This window comes from Panicum virgatum, chromosome 4N (assembly GCF_016808335.1).
Source record: "Panicum virgatum strain AP13 chromosome 4N, P.virgatum_v5, whole genome shotgun sequence".
Taxonomy (NCBI): Eukaryota; Viridiplantae; Streptophyta; class Magnoliopsida; order Poales; family Poaceae; genus Panicum; species Panicum virgatum.
Genome location: NC_053148.1, coordinates 14802678 through 14823119, shown reverse-complemented (window position 1 = coordinate 14823119; position 20442 = coordinate 14802678). Strand labels below are relative to the sequence as shown.

The window sequence follows — 20442 nt, the reverse complement described above, 5'->3', positions numbered from 1 at the left end:
ACATGTGTGCCTGACAAAGGGTTACCTGTTCTTATCCCTCCCCTGCCCCTACCCTGAAGCACACGTTGCATCTCACTGGAGCTGATTCATGAGCACAATGGGCACATAGGCAGCGAACAGAAGCCACACAGCCAGTGCGAGGAAACGAAACTGGGCGCTGCTCGGGTCATGCGCGTGACCCCGAGCTGGGCTGTCGTCGAAGGCTCTACCCCCAGGGAGTTTGTATTTTAGATCTAAAATCGTTCCAACAAATCGGCTTAAATATGTGATCCAGTCAAATTTATTTTAGAATAATTTTTTATTGTTATAACAATTGTTGTTGTTCTAGTAATAAAAAATTGTCCTGCAACAAAATAATTGTTCCGCCTTGGGTGATGATTTAACTGCCAGTCACACGTGTGATTCCTAATATTTGCTAACAACCGCATCTTCGAAGAGGGGGGGTTGGGGGTGGGGGGGGTTGGATTGGGTGGGGCTGGGGTTGGGGGTGGATTGGGTGTGCCCCGGGCGCATGGGGGCTTCTGTGCCCCACCTCTGATTCTCGCCACCGGTCCTAGATCCGCATCTGACGATTCCTATCAGGCATGCACGGGGAGATTAGGGGCCGTGCGATTGGTTCGTGGATGGAGGCAGGCATTCAATGGAGGGAAAAATTGGGCGCAGGGACCGGTAAATGCAGATATGGGACAAGTGGTGAGGATCAAGCGTGGGGGTGTTGGAGGCCCCCATGCGCTCGGGGCGCACCCCATTGTTTTTTGGGAGGGGGGCAGGGCTATGCATCGCCTGTGCTACAAAACTCCAATTCATCATCTCAAGGAGATCCACTACCTCAATTCAGCCCATCACGACCCACAATAGCCCAAAGCGCTTCACCATCTTTATCTTCCTTGCGCCGTCACCTATGGCAGCTCCGCCATGGCTAGAGTTCGGGAGTTCGAGGTTCGGGTTTCTGGGTTGCCAGGAGCGGCTGCTCACCACCGGCCATAGAGGGAGGATCAACGATGGCAGGCTGCCCCAGCGGAGGAGGCGGGCGCGAGGCCGGCGGCGGGAGACGGTGGTTGGGCCGGCGCCGAGGTGGGGAGTCGACGCGATGGCGGCGCTAGACGAAAACTGCGGTGACGATGGGAGGCATCGGTGGCGGCAAGAGGGTGGCCGGGCTAGGATCCCGTCGGAGCTTCATGCGCGATCCCTCCGGTGGGACCCTAGCTCGCCCGTGCCAGTGGGGTGGGGGTGGGACTGGGCGGTCGGTGATGGAAGGCTGGTGCAGGCTCTTTACACGATGATTTCTTGAACTATCACAGTAAGTGATACCTTGCGGGAGGAGGAGGAGGAGGGGGGGTAGCATGTCCTTAGTGATGGCACAAGGTAGAGCCACACTAGGGAGGGGGTGAGCCGGCACGTAGCTGAGGACCCGGTATGGGTCGCCTCGCATGTTTAACATCGTTATAATGAATTTTGTGCAATAGCATGTAGGGAACGAAAATTTTGAATCGGATATTACGAAAGGGATGATTTAAATTTAAATATTAATATCATTTATTATAATTTGTAATGGTATATAATTTTTGTGAAAATTATATATAAGGAATTTTCTTTTTCTTTTTCTGAGGAGGATATAGGGCCTGTTTGGGAGGGCTTCTTGAGCAGCTCCAAAACCGGCTTCTCAAGGAGCCCTACCAAACGGTGCTTTAGCTCAGTTTCGGCTCCGGCTCCAGCGATGAAGCCCCGGAAAACCCGGTGATTGGAGCAGGAGGGAGGGCACGGAGCCAAAAATCACAGCTCCACGCGGCTCCGGCAGCGGCTCCATCTCGCGTGCCGTCTTTGCCCTCCGCTTGCGCGCTGCGCGCCTCCTCACGGACTCCTCTCTGCACGCGCTGCCGGGCAGCGCCGGAAGCCCGTGCCGCAGCGGGGCACTGCGGGCTCCGAGCAGCGCCGGGAGACCGTCCTGCGGCAGGGCACAGCGGGGGTCGGGGTGGCAGCAGCAGCCTGTGCCTGTGCGTCGGAGCAAGATGCAAGAGGGGAGGAAGAAGCAGGTGGTGGCGGGAGGCTCTGCCCGTGGCCATGCGTTCGAGCCAGATGAAGGGACGGAGGAGGAAGAAGTATGGATAAGGAGGGAGGATTTGGAAGGGAAGAGAAAAATAGAATGAAAAAATAAAGGAGAGAAAGATAAGGGTAGTATGGTTATTTTACTTTTTTCTATGTATATTAATAATTAAGTGGAGCTATTTTGCCAAATGTTTTCTAAAAATGACTTCAACTCTATCAAAGAAGCCGCTCCACTAGAGGAGCCGGAGTTGGAGCTATTTTTGAAAGAGCCGGAGCCCTACCAAACATGCCCTAAGAAATTTTTCTGAAAATAGACAGGAGCCCCGGGCCAGGCCAGCACAACGGGTGGATGGATGATGGGCCGCTCCGTGCAAAACGCTGAGAGGGCCCAAAAGCCCCACAAATCGCAGCTCCCTTCCATCCAGCTCTTTTTCTCGCCCACGACATTCCCTCGTTTCGTCGCCTCCCCGCCGCCGCGCGTCCGCCGGCGACGAGCTAGGGCTCGCTGTTCCTCGGCCTCTCCGGGTTCCCGTCACCATGGGGGCCGACAGCGATGAAGATGACCTCGTGGTGTACGGGACGCCCATAGAACGGGAGGAGGACACCTCCGCCCGCAAGCGCCGGGCCGTCGCCGAGGCCGGCCAGCTCCGCGCTCTCCCCGCCTGGAAGCAAGAGGTCTTTCTCTCACCCTCCCTCCCTCGCTATCTGTACCGTTCCGCTGCAGTGATGGATTTGAGCTACGGAGACATGCGATCTCGCGATTAGTAATGCAATAGGTATCGTGCCTTTTATCGTTTTGGGCTTGCGGAGCAATTGGGCTGGCAATTTGGTTGTGATCAAGAGGAAACTCTTCCATTTGGGGTTTGCTGGCGTGCCTGCTGCTGCCGTCCGCCTCTTGATGTCATGCTTCTGGATAGCTATGGACTATGGTGGTGCAGATTATAAATATAGCTTGGTTGATTTCCTGCTAGTACCATTGGGGCGAAAGGAAGCATTATATTTTTAGGTCGAAGTTGCTCTCTTATTTGTTATTTTAGCAATATGTCAACTAGGAAATTCCGAAGGAATAGAATGGTTGAAGTAGTGAACCATACCTGCCTTCAGAAAGGAGAGGTGTAATTTCATCATCCTACAGCATACTGTTAGTCTGTTGTTTATCCTTGTGGGTGCTTGTTAGTCCGACCAGATGTTCAGCAACCAGGATCTTGATAGCGGGTTACTGCTGATCTCGAGTGGGCTGTGGAAATTCTTGTAGCTCAGATGTGATTTCTTTTTAATTATTCCTCTTTTTGTTGATTAGTTCCTTATCGTGGATACTGTTGATCTGTTTGAACTTTGGATGCTGCAATGTAGACTCAGAAACCTATATAGATTGTGACTCTCCAGAGTAGCATCAGTCTCTGATGACTTTGCAGTTACATCATTGTGATTTTTTTGTACCAGAAACTAGGTTGTCTCAGAAGCCTTCAAGCCTATAAATTGGAAGTCTATGTAGATTCAGAAACTAGGTTGTCTCAGAAATATGCAGCCATTGTGAGAGATTTTGTATTTATACCACCAAGTCTTCAAAGTAGCATCAGTCTATGGTCATTCAGTCAGTGGTTGATGCTGCAAGATTGCAGGGAATGTGAAAGTTCATCATATCATAACTTTTATTGTTTACTATTAAGTAATTGTATGGAGTGAATCATATATTTTCTGTGGTACTTACTCATGGTACCTGTGGAGCCTGTGCACTGTACACTCCACCTGATGTCATGTGGCATATGATTTACTTTACTTGAACTACTATCATCATTGCCATGTGGCATGTTTACTAAAATACAATATTATTGGAGTGTAGGTAAGGGATGAGGAAGGAAGAAGAAGATTTCATGGTGCATTTACTGGAGGCTTCTCTGCAGGCTTTTACAATACTGTTGGCTCAAAAGAGGGTATGTTCCACTGAATTTGTAATAATTGTAGACTTGTATATGAAAGTAGCATTGAGGAGAGTCAGGAAACACATGTTATAATATAGGCAGTATGATTTTCTTTAGGGTGGACTCCACAGACGTTTACATCGTCGCGGAAGAATAGAGCTGAGATGAAAAAGCAAAGCATATATAGTTTTCTGGATGAGGAGGATATAAAGGTGCGTAATGTCCTTCAGTCTTTTCTTTAAAGCTATCCAGTTGCTCAGATCATAGTATAAAAATGATATTCTGCAATATTTGTTCATAATTTTCATGAGTAAAGTAGGGCTATTAGGCAGACCTTTTACATGTTTGGTGTGAAAATGTTAATAAGCGTGCCTTTCTGTTGTGCATATATTTTCATTTAAATCATACAAGGCACTGGGCTTCCAGCACCTTTATGGCTGTATCATCAATTCATCATCTAAGGGCATGTTTGATATAATCCACTTCAACTGATAAGGCTGGTCTAGTTTCTGCCTTTTGGTAGGCACAAATAGTCTGATTGAAGTTATTTCATACCATATGTTTGTTCTATCAAAAAATTGAGTTCATTAGTTGACAGTGTGGGTACTAATTGCAGGATATGGGTGGTAATGCTTTAGAGACATCTCAGCAGTATGATACATTTGGTTTTACAGCTGCAGAATATGCTCGAAAACAAGCATCCAGGGAACAAAAGGAGAGGTTAGCATCTCTCATACAGTTCTATCAGCTTCGTAAATATAAAAACTAATTAGATTTAGCTTATCTGTTTTTGCCACTTGATTATCATTTTTTAACTCAACTTCTTAACTACGATCAGACAAATTGCCTGCATTATGAAGAAATAAAATAAATTGAATTTAAATAAGAATGCAGAAATTTTTGTCACCTTTTTGTAGCTTTATACACAGATTTTTTTTTCTCTCGAACGGGCAGGAGAACCGCGCATCAATATATTAAGAAGAAAAAGGGGAGAGATCCCCGTAGTGTTACAGATATGAAGTCTTTGTAACCCACCCTAAGAACAAGATAACTACTCTTACAAAAAAGGAGAAGAACAAGACCAGCAACACAAGACCAAACACTTTAGGTGGCTGGAACAGCTAGGGCGAGGAGGTGAGAAATTCCTCTAGCCCCTGCAGTGGCCCAAAGCTGCATTTCTTCCTTCACGACCATGATGACATTGGTAGAGTTAGGGGAGATGCCACCAAAGACAACGATTGCGGTGGTTTCACAAGGTCTAGGAACGCAGAATGACGATGGAATTGAAACCCTTTTGCACTTGCCCTAAAACCCTGCTGCTTGTAGAAGCCCACCAATCCTCAAACGACCTCTCCCCAGCATGTGGTGCAAGAGCCGGTAGGCCAACGTTCTGTAGAACATTAACCATACTTGCCTACTAAAAACACAGGATACCAGCAAATGGTCAATGGATTCACCATCCTGGTCACAATGAGGACAAGCTGCCGGGTGAGAGAGCCCTTTTCTAGCAAGTCTATCGGCTGTCCAACATTTCTTATGTGCTACAGTCCACATGAAAAATCTGCACTTGCAAGGGGCCCAGCTATGCCAAATCCTCTCCCAAGGGCAAAAAGAATGGCACCAGTAAAGAGGGCCTCATATGCTGACTTTATAGAGAAAGTACCCGTGGTGGAAAACTGCCAGATATGTGTATCCTCTAAATCTGGCTGAAGCTCAAAGTTCCCAAGGAAATCCCACAGCTGTAAGTATTCAAAAATGACATCCACAGTGTGAGCTCCTTTTAAATCCGAGACCCATCTCCTATTGTCCAGTGCATTAAAAACTGTTCTTCCTCTACCCCTGGCAGTCACAAATCGAAACAGGTGTGGGAAAGTGTGCTCTAGGCTTTGCCCAGCCATCCATCTGTCAGTCCAGAAGAGGACATGCTTGCCATTCCCAACTACTGACACCACTGCAGCAGCATAGAAAGCTTTAACCTGATGTTGAGCTTTGACTGGGAGGAATGCCCATGCCTTACCAGGTTCAGTCTTCTGCAACCATGGCCATCTCATCCTAAGAGCCCAACCCAAAAACTGAAAATGGGAAAAACCCAGTCCTCCCAAAAAGCATGGTTTAGCGACCTTAGGCCATGCAATCAGACAATGGCCACCCCTCACCTCTTTTCTACCTTTCCACAAAAAACCCCTTCTTATCTTATCAATTGCCTTAAGAGCTTGAGGAGGAAGGTCGAGGGCCAACAGCAGGTAGATCATCATAGAAGTAAGGACAAACTGAACCAGAATGCATCTACTGGCGTTGGTGAGGAGGTCGGCTTTCCACCCCTGGAGTCTGTCAGCAACTTTGTCAAGTAAAGGCTGAACCTGAGCCAATGTCAATTTGAGGGGGAAAAGAGGGACACCCAAGTACTTGCTGGGGAAATGAGAAATCTGAAATGGGAGATGGTTGTGCAAGATTGCTTTATCTTCCTCCAAACATTGAATGGGATGTACACTGCTTTTCTGGACGTTTGTTTTAAGGCCAGAAGCTTCACCAAAGAGCTGTAGTATATCAAGTGTGATGTTGATGTCACTTGCTGATGGCAGTAGAAAGATGACCACATCATCTGCATAGAGAGATATTCTGTGCTGCAGGACTCTTCTGGCTAGTGGTTGGAGAAGCTCCTCCTCGGAAGCCTTGTGAACCAAGTGGCAAAGCACATCCATGACAAGTATGAACAGCATAGGAGAAAGTGGATCTCCTTGTCTTAGGCCGCGCCTATGAGCACAGATTTAGTTAGCTCCATGCACTGTTACTCTGTATGCACGAAATTGAAGGGTAAAATCTATAGACAGACCCATAAGCGAATATAGTGTCCATCAAAACACTCAAAATCATCTTACTGCACTTTTTTCTGTTATTTATTACGGCTTCATTCAACCAAATCTGACACTGAGCTGTTTTGATTAACCTGAAGACCCATCAGTTGGTGGGGGTTTCATGCGGCCAACTATGGGCTTTCTAATGAATCTGTTCCAAATTTAGTTGCCTATATGGGGCTGCTAATGAAATTGTTCCAAATTTATTTTCCTATATGGGCCTGTTAGTTTCCTTATTTTATATTGTTTATTTACTCGTATTCTTACACCTATGTTGTTGTATTTTAAAGCCTCCAACTTGTGTATGAGGGCATCCAACCCTTCTTACTGATACATATGTTTTTTTTTTTAATCTTTACATCTTTTACAGGCCATCTGCTATACCAGGTCCAATACCTGATGAATTGGTGGTCCCCACCACAAATTCCATTGGTATTATTTGTTCTAATGTTTTCTTAGTAATATTTGAGTTGATATATGTACCATTAATTGTTTGTTATATTGTTCCCTGTTTGAACAGGTATGACATTGCTAATGAAAATGGGTTGGCGCCAAGGACGCTCCATCAAGGATTCACATGCTGATTCTTTGTATGGTATGCCTTCTGTTTACTCGAAGAAGTATGCCTTTTTTGTTTCAATTATTCATTTGTTTGTTTGGTAAGTTTAGCCAGTCTATCGATCTGTGGACCTTCATTTGGTTTGAGCTCTTGTATGATACAGCCACGGGTGCCCTGTTATAGTAGCTTCTGAGCTTGCTAAGTTTGAAAATGTTTTCCTGCTTAAAAGTTTCATTATAATTTTCAAATGATGACATTTCTTCCTAATCATTTGAGTTGCATGTCTCCTTGTAACCTGAAAAGTTCTCTGCATACAGAATCACGCAGGAATGCTAGAAAAGCTTTTCTTGCTCTCTCTAACTCCAAGAATGATGAGGATCAAGATCAAAGTTCTGACAAGCCTAGCTTAGATCAAGCTGCTGTGGGGTCACTCGAGGAAATGCGTATATCTGGAAATACACCTGTAAGTAGGATAAGTGTTATTTGATTCATTGCATGCATTCTTGTTTGGTTCATTAATTCTGTAACTGCTTCTGTTTCAACGTTTTTTTCATATTTTTTTGTGACTTTCAGATATAAAAGTATGGTGTTGGGCATTTGTTTTCCCAACTTTAACCAGCTTATCATGATGGCAATTCTTTTATCTTTGTACTCCTTCGCTTTCTAAGCTGTCTTGAACTTTATGGCAGTGAAACCTTTATTAAATTTGACCTCCAAAGATGAGTAGATGTATGTCACATTGTTATTTAAGTAATTCTTTCAGCTCCATCTTTTTTGGGCATTAGTGTTTCTTTTGTTGGACTAAAACTAGCTTAAAACAATTTTTCCCTCCTTTATACATTGTACTTAATCAGTTTTGTGGAATGTAGACTGCATTGCATTGAAACATGACCTTCAACTAAAGTAATTCAAACACGCTTTTAATAAAATTGATGCTATTTTTTATGATGGGCCACAACACACGAAGCAATATCATCAATTTTACTAAAGTAATTTCATACTGTTTGACAAAATGTACTTTTCTCTTATCCTCTTATCATTCATTTTCTAAAGGAAGATCAATGGCCAAAGGCATACTAATTACGTTCAATTACAAGGGGATATATGAGTAGTATCGTAGTATCCAAGATGTTCATAATATGTATATAGATACTAATTTCTTTCATGTTCATGGTTGCACATGTGTTTGGAATATGTATGAAGAAAACATCTGCTGACGGTGTATCACACTCCATAAATATATAGGTCTACGTGCTTCATCCAAAGCAGGATTTGCATGGATTAGGTTTTGATCCATTCAAGCATGCTCCTGAGTTTAGAGGTATCATGTTCCCATATATACTCTTATCAGCGTTATTTCATTCATTAGTTCCTGACACACCTGCTTCCTTTTGTAGACAGAAAAACATTGCAGAAGTCCAGAGATAGGGACCACAAAAGAAATGATGTTTCCGTGAGGGGAAATCTTCTGATTTCTAACTGTATGTTATAATCATGATTGTATCCCTGCTATTCCAATATGTTGATGTTGCTTGAATAGTGATTAATGATTGTTCATTTGTTCTAGCCTCAGCTTTGCGATTAACTTTGTTAGCTGTTCAATCATCAGCAGGACATTATGCACCTGGCTTTGGGATTGGAGCTCTCGAAGAGCTTGATGTTGAAGATGAAGATATTTATGCATCAGGTAAGTGAGTAATCCTGTCAATTTTGGTACGGCCTGGTGATATGTAAGGGGCATATCAATCATAAGATGTTTTGCTGTTGTGGCTATGTGTGGACCATACGATGTCCATTTTCTTTTACCTTTCCTAAATTTATGGTAAAAGGATCTTGAAATTTCATACTCCATTCCAAAATGTAGGAGTTTTAGTTTTGTCCTATCTCAAACTTCTCTAATTTTGGTCAAGTTTATAGAAAAAGGCACCGACATCAAATTAGTTTCACTAAATCTACCGTTGAGTATGTCTTGATAGTGCAATTATTTGATATCGTACATGCCAACATATCTTTCTATGTACTTGGTCAAAGTTAGAGAAGTTTGAATTAGGGTCAAACTAAAACACAAAATAGTTTCATTAAATTTACCATGAAACGTTGATTGTGCATTTATTTGGTTTGTTGTAATGTCATATTTTTCTATAAACTTGGTCAAAGTTAGAGAGAAGTTTGGCATAGCATAAAGTCCATTTTACTCCCCTCAACAATTCACTTTGTCCACTCATCCCCCTTACAAAATTAAGGCTCAATTTACTTCCCCAAACTATTTCAATTGGTCCGATCTACCCCTAATGAGATTTCTCTTTTTTATTTCTCCGTGTACAAGTGGAATTTTAGCTTCAAATTTTGCAGAGTAACTTATAATATGATGCCCAATGCTAGAAAAATACATTCCTCTTAATACAAAGATACGCAGCTCTCCTGCGTGTTCGAGAAAAAAATGCTAGAAAAATACATTATGACTTTTTCATGAATATTTTTCATGCAGAATTGTATGTCTGATAAATTTCGTGTTAAATGTTTCCAACCTATGAAAATAACTATGAAAAATTCTTAATGTATTTTTTAACATAGGGCATCATGTTCTCTATCCACTTGTGAAATTTGAACTTAAAATTTAATTTGTACATGGAGAAACAAAAAAGAGAAATATCATTAGGGGGTAGATTACTAATTGAAATTGTCGAGGGAGTAAATTGAGCCTAAATTTTGCTCAGGGGGTTAAGCGGACTGTAGGAGAGAATAATGGCTTCTATTCCTCCAAACCCTAGAAGGGTGGGATATATAGATCCTATATATAGACCTCTAGATGGGCCTCTATACATGGGCTCACATATACACCAACACGGACAAAGTGAATTGGTGAGGGGAGTAAAATGGACTTTTTCCAAACTAAAATTTCTTGCATCTGGAACATAGGGAGTATTTGTTTTCTGATGGAAGTCTTTCTAAATGCATATTCATGCTCAATAGACGTTAGAGGCTTGTTACTTTCATTGTGGAGTCATGCTATATCTTCTGGATGATGTATTTACACTTTGTATTTATCAGTTGATGTTTCATACTAACATTTGTTTTATTTAGGTTTTGCTTATGAACAAACTGAAGTGGACATTGAACCTTCAAAAATATCCAGCGACAGTAATTACAAACTTGATGACAGAAAAAGAGGTTTCTACCTGAGCTTTAAGGTTGCCTCAAATTCCGAGTACAAACTTGAAAGGTAATGCTTTCTTTGACCATATCTTTTCACCTTGATGGAAAAATGTGAACCAATTAAAAAACTCTGGGCTTTATTTTTCCATTCTACCTTATTGGTATTACCCTTTTAAAGGTAGCTTACCTAATCATTACTTGAATCTATTGATGCCAAATTACTCACTCTGGTCCAAGGTGAGATGTTCTTTTGTATTTGGACCACTCTTTTCTCTCTTAATACAAAGATATAAAGATACGCAGCTCTCCTACGTGTTCGAGAAAAAAATCTATTGATGCCAAATTTCGTTCTTGGCAGTATTACCCTTACCATAGTTCCCTATGTGCTGACCACTCTTTGGGCTGCTGCCTAGTGCTGTAGGTGTCGTCCCATCGTTGCATGCCATGTCCATACCTTATTCTTTATTCTATTTTACCATCTTGTGCCCATCAGTTGCTCACTTGCTTCTGCTCATCTCATGGTGGCATGCTACATAAGTTCAATAAATCTATGCCTCATCTTGTTCTAGGCTAAGAACAGTAATCAAGGCACTACAGCCCTGAGCTCATGGTAATGATGAAATAGGTGGTGGAGACATTATCCTAAACGCTAACCGCTAAATGCTAAACAGTCGGTCACCTATCCTTTAGCTCTTTATTCGGACTAAATGGCTATTTAAATGGTGATTCAGTAGAGGTTGTGCTTGGTGGCAAATATGTAGCACTGAAACTGACAACAACAACAACATAGCCTTTTTTCCCAAGCAAGTTGGGGTAGGCTAGAGATGAAACCCGAAAGAAATAAGTTCAAGATTCAGGCACATTGATAGCTAGTCTCCAAGCGCTCCTATCCAAAGCTATCTCTTTAGAGATATTCCAATCTTTAAGGTCTCTCTTAACCGACTCATCCCACGTCTGTTTAGGTCTACCTCTACCCCTCTTTACATTATTGACCCGCTCAAGAACCCCATTACACACCGGCGCCTCAGGAGGCCTTCGTTGGACATGTCCAAACCATCTCAGCCGATGCTGGATAACTTTCTCCTCAATTGGTGCCACTCCGACCCTATCCCGAATAACTTCGTTCCGGACTCTATCCCTCCTTGTGTGCCCGCAAAACCACCGCAACATCCGCATCTCTGCTACACTCAGTTGCTGGACATGTCGCCTTTTTGTAGGCCAACATTCAGCACCGTATAGCATCGCTGGACGAATTGCTGTCCTATAGAATGTCTTTTAGCTTTTGTGGCACCCTCTTGTCACAAAGGATGCCAGAAGCTTGCCGCCACTTCAACCAGCCAGCTGAAATTCTATGCCTAACATCTTCATCAATGTCGCCATCCTTTTGTAGCACCGATCCTAAATACCGAAAAGTATCCTTCTGGACCACCACTTGTCCATCTAGACTAACGTCTCCCCCCTCATGCCTAGTCACGCTGAAATCGCACATCATATACTCGGTCTTGGTCCTACTAAGTCTGAACCCTTTCGACTCTAACGTGCGTCTCCACAGCTCTAACTTCCTATTAACCCCTGCCATACTCTCGTCAACTAGCACCACATCATCAGCAAAGAGCATACACCAAGGGATCTCACCTTGTATATCCCTTGTGACCTCATCCATCACTAAAGCAAATAAATAAGGGCTCAATGCTGACCCCTGGTGTAGGCCTATGTTAATAGGAAAGTCAGTGGTGTTGCCATCACATGTCCGGACAAACGTCGTCGCATCTTTGTACATATCCTTAATGAGGGTAATATACTTAGTTGGGACTTTGTGCTTCTCCAAGGCCCACCACATGACATTTCTCGGTACTTTGTCATATACCTTCTCAAGGTCAATGAAGACCATGTGCAAGTCCTTCTTCTGTTCCCTATATCTCTCCATCAATTGTCGTATTAAGAAAATCGCCTACATGGTTGACCTTCCAGGCATGAACCCAAATTGGTTTTGGGTCACACTTGTCACTCTTCTTAGGCGATGCTCGATAACCCTCTCCCAAAGCTTCATCGTATGGCTCATCAGCTTAATCCCACGGTAGTTAGTACAACTTTGAACATCACCCTTGTTTTTGAAGATAGGTACTAATATACTTCTCCTCCATTCTTCCGGCATCTTGTTTGACCGAAAAATGAGATTAAAAAGCTTAGTTAACCATACTATTGCTCTATCTCCTAGGCATCTCCACACCTCAATGGGGATATCATCAGGGCCCATCGATTTACCTCCCTTCATCCTCTTCAAAGCCTCCCCGATCTCTACCTCCTGAATTCTCCTCACAAAACGTCTGCTGGTATCGTCAAAAGAGTCATCTAACTCAAGGGTAGGGCCCTCACTCTCCCTATTAAACAACTTGTCGAAGTACTCTCTCCATCTATCCATGATCTCCTCATCCTTCACTAGCAGTCGATCTGTCCCATCCTTAATGCATTTGATTTGGTTGATGTCCCTTGTCTTCCGCTCGCGGATCCTAGCCATCCTATAAATGTCATTCTCCACTTCTTTCGTGCCTAGCCGCTGATACAGGTATCATACGCCTTACCCTTTGCTACATTCACAGCTCGCTTTGCAACCCTCTTCGCTAATTTATAGCCCTCGATGTTGGCTGCACTCTTGTCAAGGTGGAGGCGCTTGAAACACTCCTTCTTCTCCTTAATAGCCCTTTGCACCTCGTCATTCCACCACCAGGTGTCTTTCCCCTCCTGTTTGCCTCCCCTACTCACGCCAAACACCTCTGAGGCCACCTTCCGAACACATGGTGCCATCTTTAGCCACATGTCATCTGCGTCTTCTCCTTCTTCCCAAGACCCCTCACCTAGCATCCTTTCCTTAAACGCTTGTGCCGCTTCCCCTCTAAGCTTCCACCACTTTGTTCTCGCAATCTTGGCACGTTTGTCCCGGTGGACACGTACCCGAAGACGAAAGTCCGCCAGCACAAGCTTGTGTTGAGGGACAACACACTCCCCAGGTATCACCTTACAATCTAAGCAATCATGTCCTATCCTCCCTCCTAGCAAGGATAAAGTCGATCTGGCTCGAGTGTTGTCCACTACGAAACGTCACAAGATGGGATTCCCTCTTCTTAAACACGGTATTCGCTATCAACAAGTCGTAGGCTAACGCGAAGTTCAACACATCCTCCCCCTCTTGACTCCTGCTACCGTACCCAAAACCCCCGTGCACTCGCTCGAACCCTACATTAGTCGCACCCACATGGCCGTTGAGATCTCCTCCTATGAAGAGTTTCTCGCTGGTAGGCACGGTATTAACCATGCTATCTAGATCTTCCCAGAACTGTATCTTGGTGCTCTCACTAAGGCCTACCTGAGGGGCATATGCACTGATCACATTCAAAACCGAATCTCCAACTACCAACCGGATTAGGATAATCCGGTCGGCTTGCCTTCTAACCTCTACGACTCCATCCTTAAGGCTCCTATCAATCAAGATGCCTACACCATTCCTACTCGGAGTTGCTCCCGTGTACCAAAGCTTGAAGCCAGTATCCTCAACCTCCTTCGCCTTCTGGCCCTTCCATTTAGTCTCATGAACGCATAGAATATTTACACGTCTCCTAATTGCTACATCAACTAGCTCTCGCAACTTACCCGTTAGGGACCCTACGTTTCAGCTACCTATACGAATCCTAATTGGCTCGGCTAGCTTCCTTACCCTTCGCACCCGTCGAGAGAAGTGCGAAGACCCTTGCTCATTTTTCACTACACCCGGGCGTAGATGTAGCGCGCCATTCAGGTGACGACCTGACCCTTGCTCACTTATCATCGTACCCAGGTCATGATACGACGCGCCCTTGGGGGGATGGCGACCCGGCCCTTGCCCATTTATCACCACATCCGGGTTCCGATGTAGCGCGTCGCTAAGAGGGTTACGCCCCAACGAGTTTCTTGTGGGTTTCAAATCCATTAGAGTGACTATTTTTATGCTGGTTTGCCAAAACCTAACGCAACCCTCCTCCTTTATCCGGGCTTGGGACCGGCTATGCTGAAACTGAGCATGCCAATAAATCTGATTAGCTAAATTTAAGGGGGTGACTGTGAATGGAAGTAGTATACTTGAACAGTTTCATGGGCACTAATCTGCAAGTCTCTCCTACCTTTCATGCCATGCCCTCCACCCAGTCATAATATGCGCACATTTTAAGAATCAAACTTTGTAAATTTTGACCAACAGTTTGACTAGCTATACAAAGGTTTAATGATATAAAATTGTTACCACTTATCGCTACATATTTCAATGTACACAATTATATGCTCATCGTTTACTATTTAGCACCAATTTTAGTGCAGCAGAAATTTGTGATCAAAATTTAACTCAGAAGACTGTTCTAGTCAATTCATGTAAATATGGATGGATGGAGTGCCATGTAATGGTACATAAGCCTCCAAATTCCAATCTTGGATATTTAAATCATTGCAGGGCACAGATTGGTTTCTTTGATTCTGTATTTCATTGGTTGTATATGTATACTAGGAAAGTGAATGACATTTTGACCTTTTCCAGATTCCTTCCTCCTGAGATCCCTGGTGGTTTTGATGCTCAACACAAGTTTCCTACTCCAGTTCAGTCTGCAGAGAAGTTTTCTGATTCAGCTCCTGTTGAGGTTCCCCCTCCAGAAGACACTAGCTTGACACTACTGATTGACGGTTGTGCAGCTATGGTTGCACGTTGTGGTAAACATATTGAAGATTTCTACAAGGAGAAAAGTAAGACAAACCCACAGTTCATGTTCCTTAGTGGAGGAGATGGCTGTAAATATTATATGAGAAAGTTATGGGAGCATCAGGAAAAATATGTTGGTCAGCAAAGACCTGATTCTGCAAAATCGAAGACTTCTTCTGAAAATTTGACAGCAGAGAATCGTGGGAGAATTCTTGGCGAAAGGCCCCTTGATAGAAGTACCAAACTACATAGCCCATCACTTTCTGCGAAGGAAGCAGTTCAACTGCAATCTAATCTCGTTGACACATTTGTCAAGCCAATATCCCTTGTAAGTTTTGTATTGCATTGAGCTGTCATTGTTGCTTCCCTTGTTAGTATCATACTCTGTCCCAGAATATAACTACGTTTAGTTTTGTCCTAAGTCAAACATTGTTACCTATGACCAACAATATCTCCAGAAATAATTTATTTTAAATAGAACAATATATGTTGTTATAGTTGATTTTATGATGAATCTATTAACATCAATTTTTATGTTGTCAATCGTTATTTTTTTTGTTACTCATGGTCAAAGTTAAAAATATTTGACTTAGGACAAACCAAACGTAGCTATATTGTGTATATCAATGACTCACTCTTGGTCTGCAAATGCATTCATCTTGCTTGGAAACAGGATGGTTTACCAGAGTCTGAGAAGCCTTTTAGCAATGATCCTGCCAAACAAGTTAGGTTTGAGCAATTTCTTAAAGACAAGTATAAGGGTGGTCTTCGCGCTGCAAATGTTGCACCTACAAGTACTATGTCAGAGGCTGATCGCGCTCGAGAAAGGCTTGATTTTGAGGCTGCTGCAGAGGCAATTGAAAAGGGGAAGGGAAAAAAGGTTATTGATCCTTCATCAGTGTTCTCTTTGCCTGGAATGAATGAGCAACGTTTTGTTGCTGCGACTCAACTAGAGGTATACTTTGGTCCTTATTAATGTTATCTTATGCTTTCTTCCAAATGTTGACCGCTGGAAATTTATAAAGACCTCTGTAGTGCCTCAAGATGAGAAGCCCATCTATCCACGAAGGGAGCAGTTCGAATGGCGGCCTTCACCAATACTGTGCAAACGTTTTGATATCGTTGACCCTTTCATGGGGAAGGTAAATTGAAATATGAGGTTTTATAGCTGCCATTACTTCAATACTTCTGATGCTTGTGTGCATATATGTCATATATACTTATATGATACTTGGTGGACATAATAACCATAATAAAACACTGCATATATTAAAGAACAATGAGGTTATAGATGCATTTCTTGATTCATATTTGCGAGAACAGAAGCATCTCTTGATGCTATGCTTCTTTTCCATGTGGTGATACCTGAGGACAGCCATTCCCTTGATTAATTAAGCCACTATTTGGAAGATGAGATGGATCTATGCTGTTTCTACTATATTCTTACACTTGTGTATTACTTAAATTAATTTTTGCTTTAAATCTATTTGTATAGCTTCAAATGGAATATGTTTGAAGTAGCACTCACATCAGCATCTGATCATTCATTACACATATGCAGCCCATGCCTGTTCAAAGACCAAGAAGCAAGATCGAGAACCTTATCTTTATGACAGAATCAAATAAGGGAACAAAGGATGAAGTGGAGAGCTCGAGTAGGAGTTCACAGCATGCTTCTATGGAAGGGACAACAGAGGCTAAGTCACAGGGAACCATTAATGACCCTGAGATTGAGCCCAGCAGCATGCAAAGACCTGTTGATCTTTACAAGGTAGCATATATTCCCTATTTGGAGGTTTCGAGAAAAAATATATTCCCTATTTGGAAGTTCTTATTCAAACATTGTCCAAGAAATCAACTGAGATAAAACTATTTGAGAAGAATTAAAGCCTGTCACAGTAGAATGGCATGTTAGCCACCCTACTCTGAACTTGAAATTCAAATAGGCATCTCACTGGGTTTTAGAACAGTGACCAAACACTGCACAAACCAAAGGATAGAATCAAGGACAGTTGACTGAATGGCTTATGGTAACGTGGATGTTGTGTGCCCCCCAACCTTTTAGTTGGAGTTGGATAAATTTTTACTAGCTGGCGATACCATGTCACTTGTAGCCTGAAACATGTGCTGAGTTGTCATGAAGAACTCTTCAATGGCCACAACACATCTAATTTTGGCAATTTTCATAAAAGAAAACTTGCATTTAAAATACTTCTTTTTCCTCGGAACACTGGGACAGAAAAGTACATCGAATGACTAGAAAATTACAAATATTGAAAATAACATAAAATTTTATTATATGTAAATTGTAAGCACAATTATTGAGTCCGCTTTCATTTATGGGAATAACTAATAGATGTGCTTGATATATTGAAGTTTTTGCAATTATAAGGAATGCAGGACCAATTTGTGTCTAGGGCTGATTCTGATGGCTTAACTCCTTGTAGAAAATTAAACTGGTGTCTTGTTAGAAATATGGATGAATCTCTACGCTTAAGTGTCACATCGAGCCTGAAGGTTTCATATTCGGAGGAGCTTAGTCTTCTTTAAATAGGGACTTAATGCGTCCATCTCCTTTTCATTTGTTAGAAATTGTTTATGATAAATTTACGTTTTATATTGGCAATTTCAATTACTGTGGCATGCAGGCTATCTTTTCTGACGACTCAGATGATGATGCGGATGAAATTCCTAATACTCAACCAGTGGATCCTGCGAAGACAAGTGAAGGCGCCAACATGGCTCTCAACCGTCTTGTTGCTGAGGATTTCCTAGAATCATTGGGTAAAGAACTGGGATTAGAGGTTCCACCAGAAAGACCTAAAGTTTTTTCTAGACCTGAAACACTTTCAACTGCTGGTGCAAGTGGCTCATCTCAGAATGAAAGAATAACAACTAACCTCACCGAAGTAAAGGAGAGTCAGAGCTCTCTTGGCATGGTGCAAGTTGGCAATGGCAATGAAGATGCTGTGTTAGCCAGTGCTGAAATGCTTGATTTGAAATGTGAGGAGGGGAATAGAACTGAGGAAAACAGGTCTCGCCATATGCATCGGCAAAGCCAGAATCATAGCCCGAGGTCTGATTCATCTAGTGAACGACATATGAGTAGGAAAAGAAGATCACATCATCACATCCGGAATGGAACTCCAGAATCTGACTCTGCTAGTGAACGCCACAGGAACAGGAGAAGAAAGTCTCATTCAAGGCACAGAAAAGGCAGAAGTAGAACTCCGGATAGTGATTCTTCCAGTGACACAAAAAATGAGAGGAAACGCAAGGAGAAAAGGCATCACCGAACGTACACACCTGATACCGACTCTAGTGATCATGAACACAAGGAAAGATATAAATCTAGTAGTAGAAGATCATCTGATAAAGACAGAAGCCGAAAGCATTCTAGACATCATAAGCACAGAAGAAGGGAACATGTAGATTATTCATGAATATACGTCTGTACAAATGAGGGAAGATGCAGGGAAGAGTAGGTTTTGCAAACCATGGAAGGTTTATGAGAACACTGGGGGAGATATGGAAAAAAAATGCTCACAGTAAGTGTTCTATACATCTTGGTAAGCCTTTATCACTTCTGCACTAAGCTGTCTTTAGCAGATTAGTGGATGCAGCATTGCTATGCCAGAAAGCATTCCATAGTACCTGAGTTGCTTGTTTTCTGCTTGTTTCTATCTTTCTCTTATTCCCAATATTCATGTTAATGGAGTTGTGTCTCAGTTTAAATACCTTGTACACCTTACTACATTAGGGCTGAGCTAACTCAACTGTTCTGAAACATGCATATATTGGGAAGGAAAGACCGCAGCCAACTGGCACTAGTGTTTGCAAAATTAAACTCATGTTGATCTGGTAGCAAATGGTTTGATAATAAAACTATGGTGTGCTGCAAAACGCTAGCTGTATGAAAGCTATGTCTACTTTGCTTAATTCATATTATAGTGTGGCTTCTGTGTAAAGAGACGTTAAGCGAAGAACTTCCTAAGCTTAGTACAGTTGAACAATTTGGGCCTGGTTGATACCAGCAGGATCTTCTTCCCTGATTGGCAGCAAGATGTTGCCGTCAAGAGATATGATAGGGTAGAGTCGATGGTTATGGTTGCCTTTGTTCCCTTGCTGAGGCTATATGTTTGCTGTGCTTTTGCTAATCTTTGTTTTTGGTAATTACTCGTATGAATTAGCAATTTCGGCATTTCCACTGAGGAAAAAGACTTATGCGATCGATGTGATCACCTTTTGTCCTTTTGCAGTTGGTTGTCCATACTACAACGCACCTAGAAGTATCAACTTGACCACCAGAAGCTTGATGCATAATTCAAGTCGAAGAGAAGATATGGCGCAGATGCTTTCCTTGTATGCTGTATGCAGACCAATCGTGAACCTGTGGTGCATCAAGCTTTGTTGCTTATGCCTGTTTGTGCATCTTTCCTGCTCAGTGACCACCCTGTCAGACGTTCAGACTCACAAATCACAAAAGCATATATTGGGCTTTCCTTTGAGGATCTTCCCAGTTTTTCTGTCCATGTAAATGTTTGGACAGGACTGTGATTCACCGAGCCAGGGCTGTGATGTAAAACTAGGAAAATTGGCGCACTAATGCCGCGCCTGCAGGTGATGAGTGTATATGGTCATGTGGCATGTGCTCGTTTGCTGTAGTGTATGCAGGAGGTGCCCAATACGACAAAGATGATTCTACCTCAGCAACAGTGTTGGAGCAAGTTTGGGGAAAATTTATGTGTAGTTAATGGCGATGTGTTGAGGGCTTGAGGCCTTGGTGAGCTGTGTGTAGCTGAGGTAGATTGGGTCCATATTTTATCAATTGTGAAAGGTAAGTGTGGAATAGTATGGGCCCATGTGTTTGTTGTGTGAATGTGAGAGAAGGTAATCATGTCTTGCTCCATGGTAGTATGGCAATACTATTTCGTGCAGTCGTATACTGTACAGTGCTTTGGTTGATGGGCTGCCTGAGCGGGCAGTGCAATGTTGTTGCCACCTATGTGCACTCTACCAGGCAGGAAGGCCACGGGGCTAAATTGTTAAATTAAATTGTGAACCTAGTAACAGCAAGAGCGAAGCACATGCCAATAATTTACCAACACGACAGCTATTGCAGGATGAAACTAAGCACTATAGTAATAAAATGACAAAACGAAGGACTTACAACTGAACGCATGC

The 20442-nt window shown here is 42.8% G+C and overlaps 1 protein-coding gene across 2 annotated transcripts; it reads left to right on the top strand.

Moving 5' to 3' along the window:
- The first annotated feature begins 2454 nt into the window (after nt 1-2454).
- On the top strand, nt 2455-20210 carry LOC120669756 (G patch domain-containing protein TGH homolog). Of its 2 annotated transcripts, none has more exons than XM_039949605.1 (17): nt 2455-2721; nt 3890-3980; nt 4086-4180; nt 4585-4688; nt 7194-7255; nt 7344-7418; nt 7700-7845; nt 8628-8703; nt 8780-8863; nt 8992-9069; nt 10467-10605; nt 15100-15586; nt 15932-16213; nt 16284-16400; nt 16820-17029; nt 17907-18827; nt 19518-20210. In XM_039949605.1, exons 1-16 carry the CDS (start codon nt 2584-2586, stop codon nt 18699-18701), a joined length of 2979 nt encoding a protein of 992 aa, XP_039805539.1. In that variant the 5' UTR covers nt 2455-2583; the 3' UTR covers nt 18702-18827; nt 19518-20210. The 2 variants fall into 2 exon arrangements, with proteins under 2 accessions (XP_039805539.1, XP_039805538.1); XM_039949604.1 differs by having other exon boundaries at nt 2456-2721; nt 17907-18806.
- Nucleotides 20211-20442: the final 232 nt, after the last annotated feature.

Bases quoted from the DNA above. Each gene is read 5' to 3' on its own strand.
- LOC120669756 (XM_039949605.1), top strand. From the start codon at position 2,584: ATGGGGGCCGACAGCGATGAAGATGACCTCGTGGTGTACGGGACGCCC. The intron at 4,181-4,584 runs GTGCGTAATGTC...TACTAATTGCAG, and splicing joins TGGATGAGGAGGATATAAAG to GATATGGGTGGTAATGCTTT. The intron at 8,704-8,779 runs GTATCATGTTCC...TTCCTTTTGTAG, and splicing joins GCATGCTCCTGAGTTTAGAG to ACAGAAAAACATTGCAGAAG.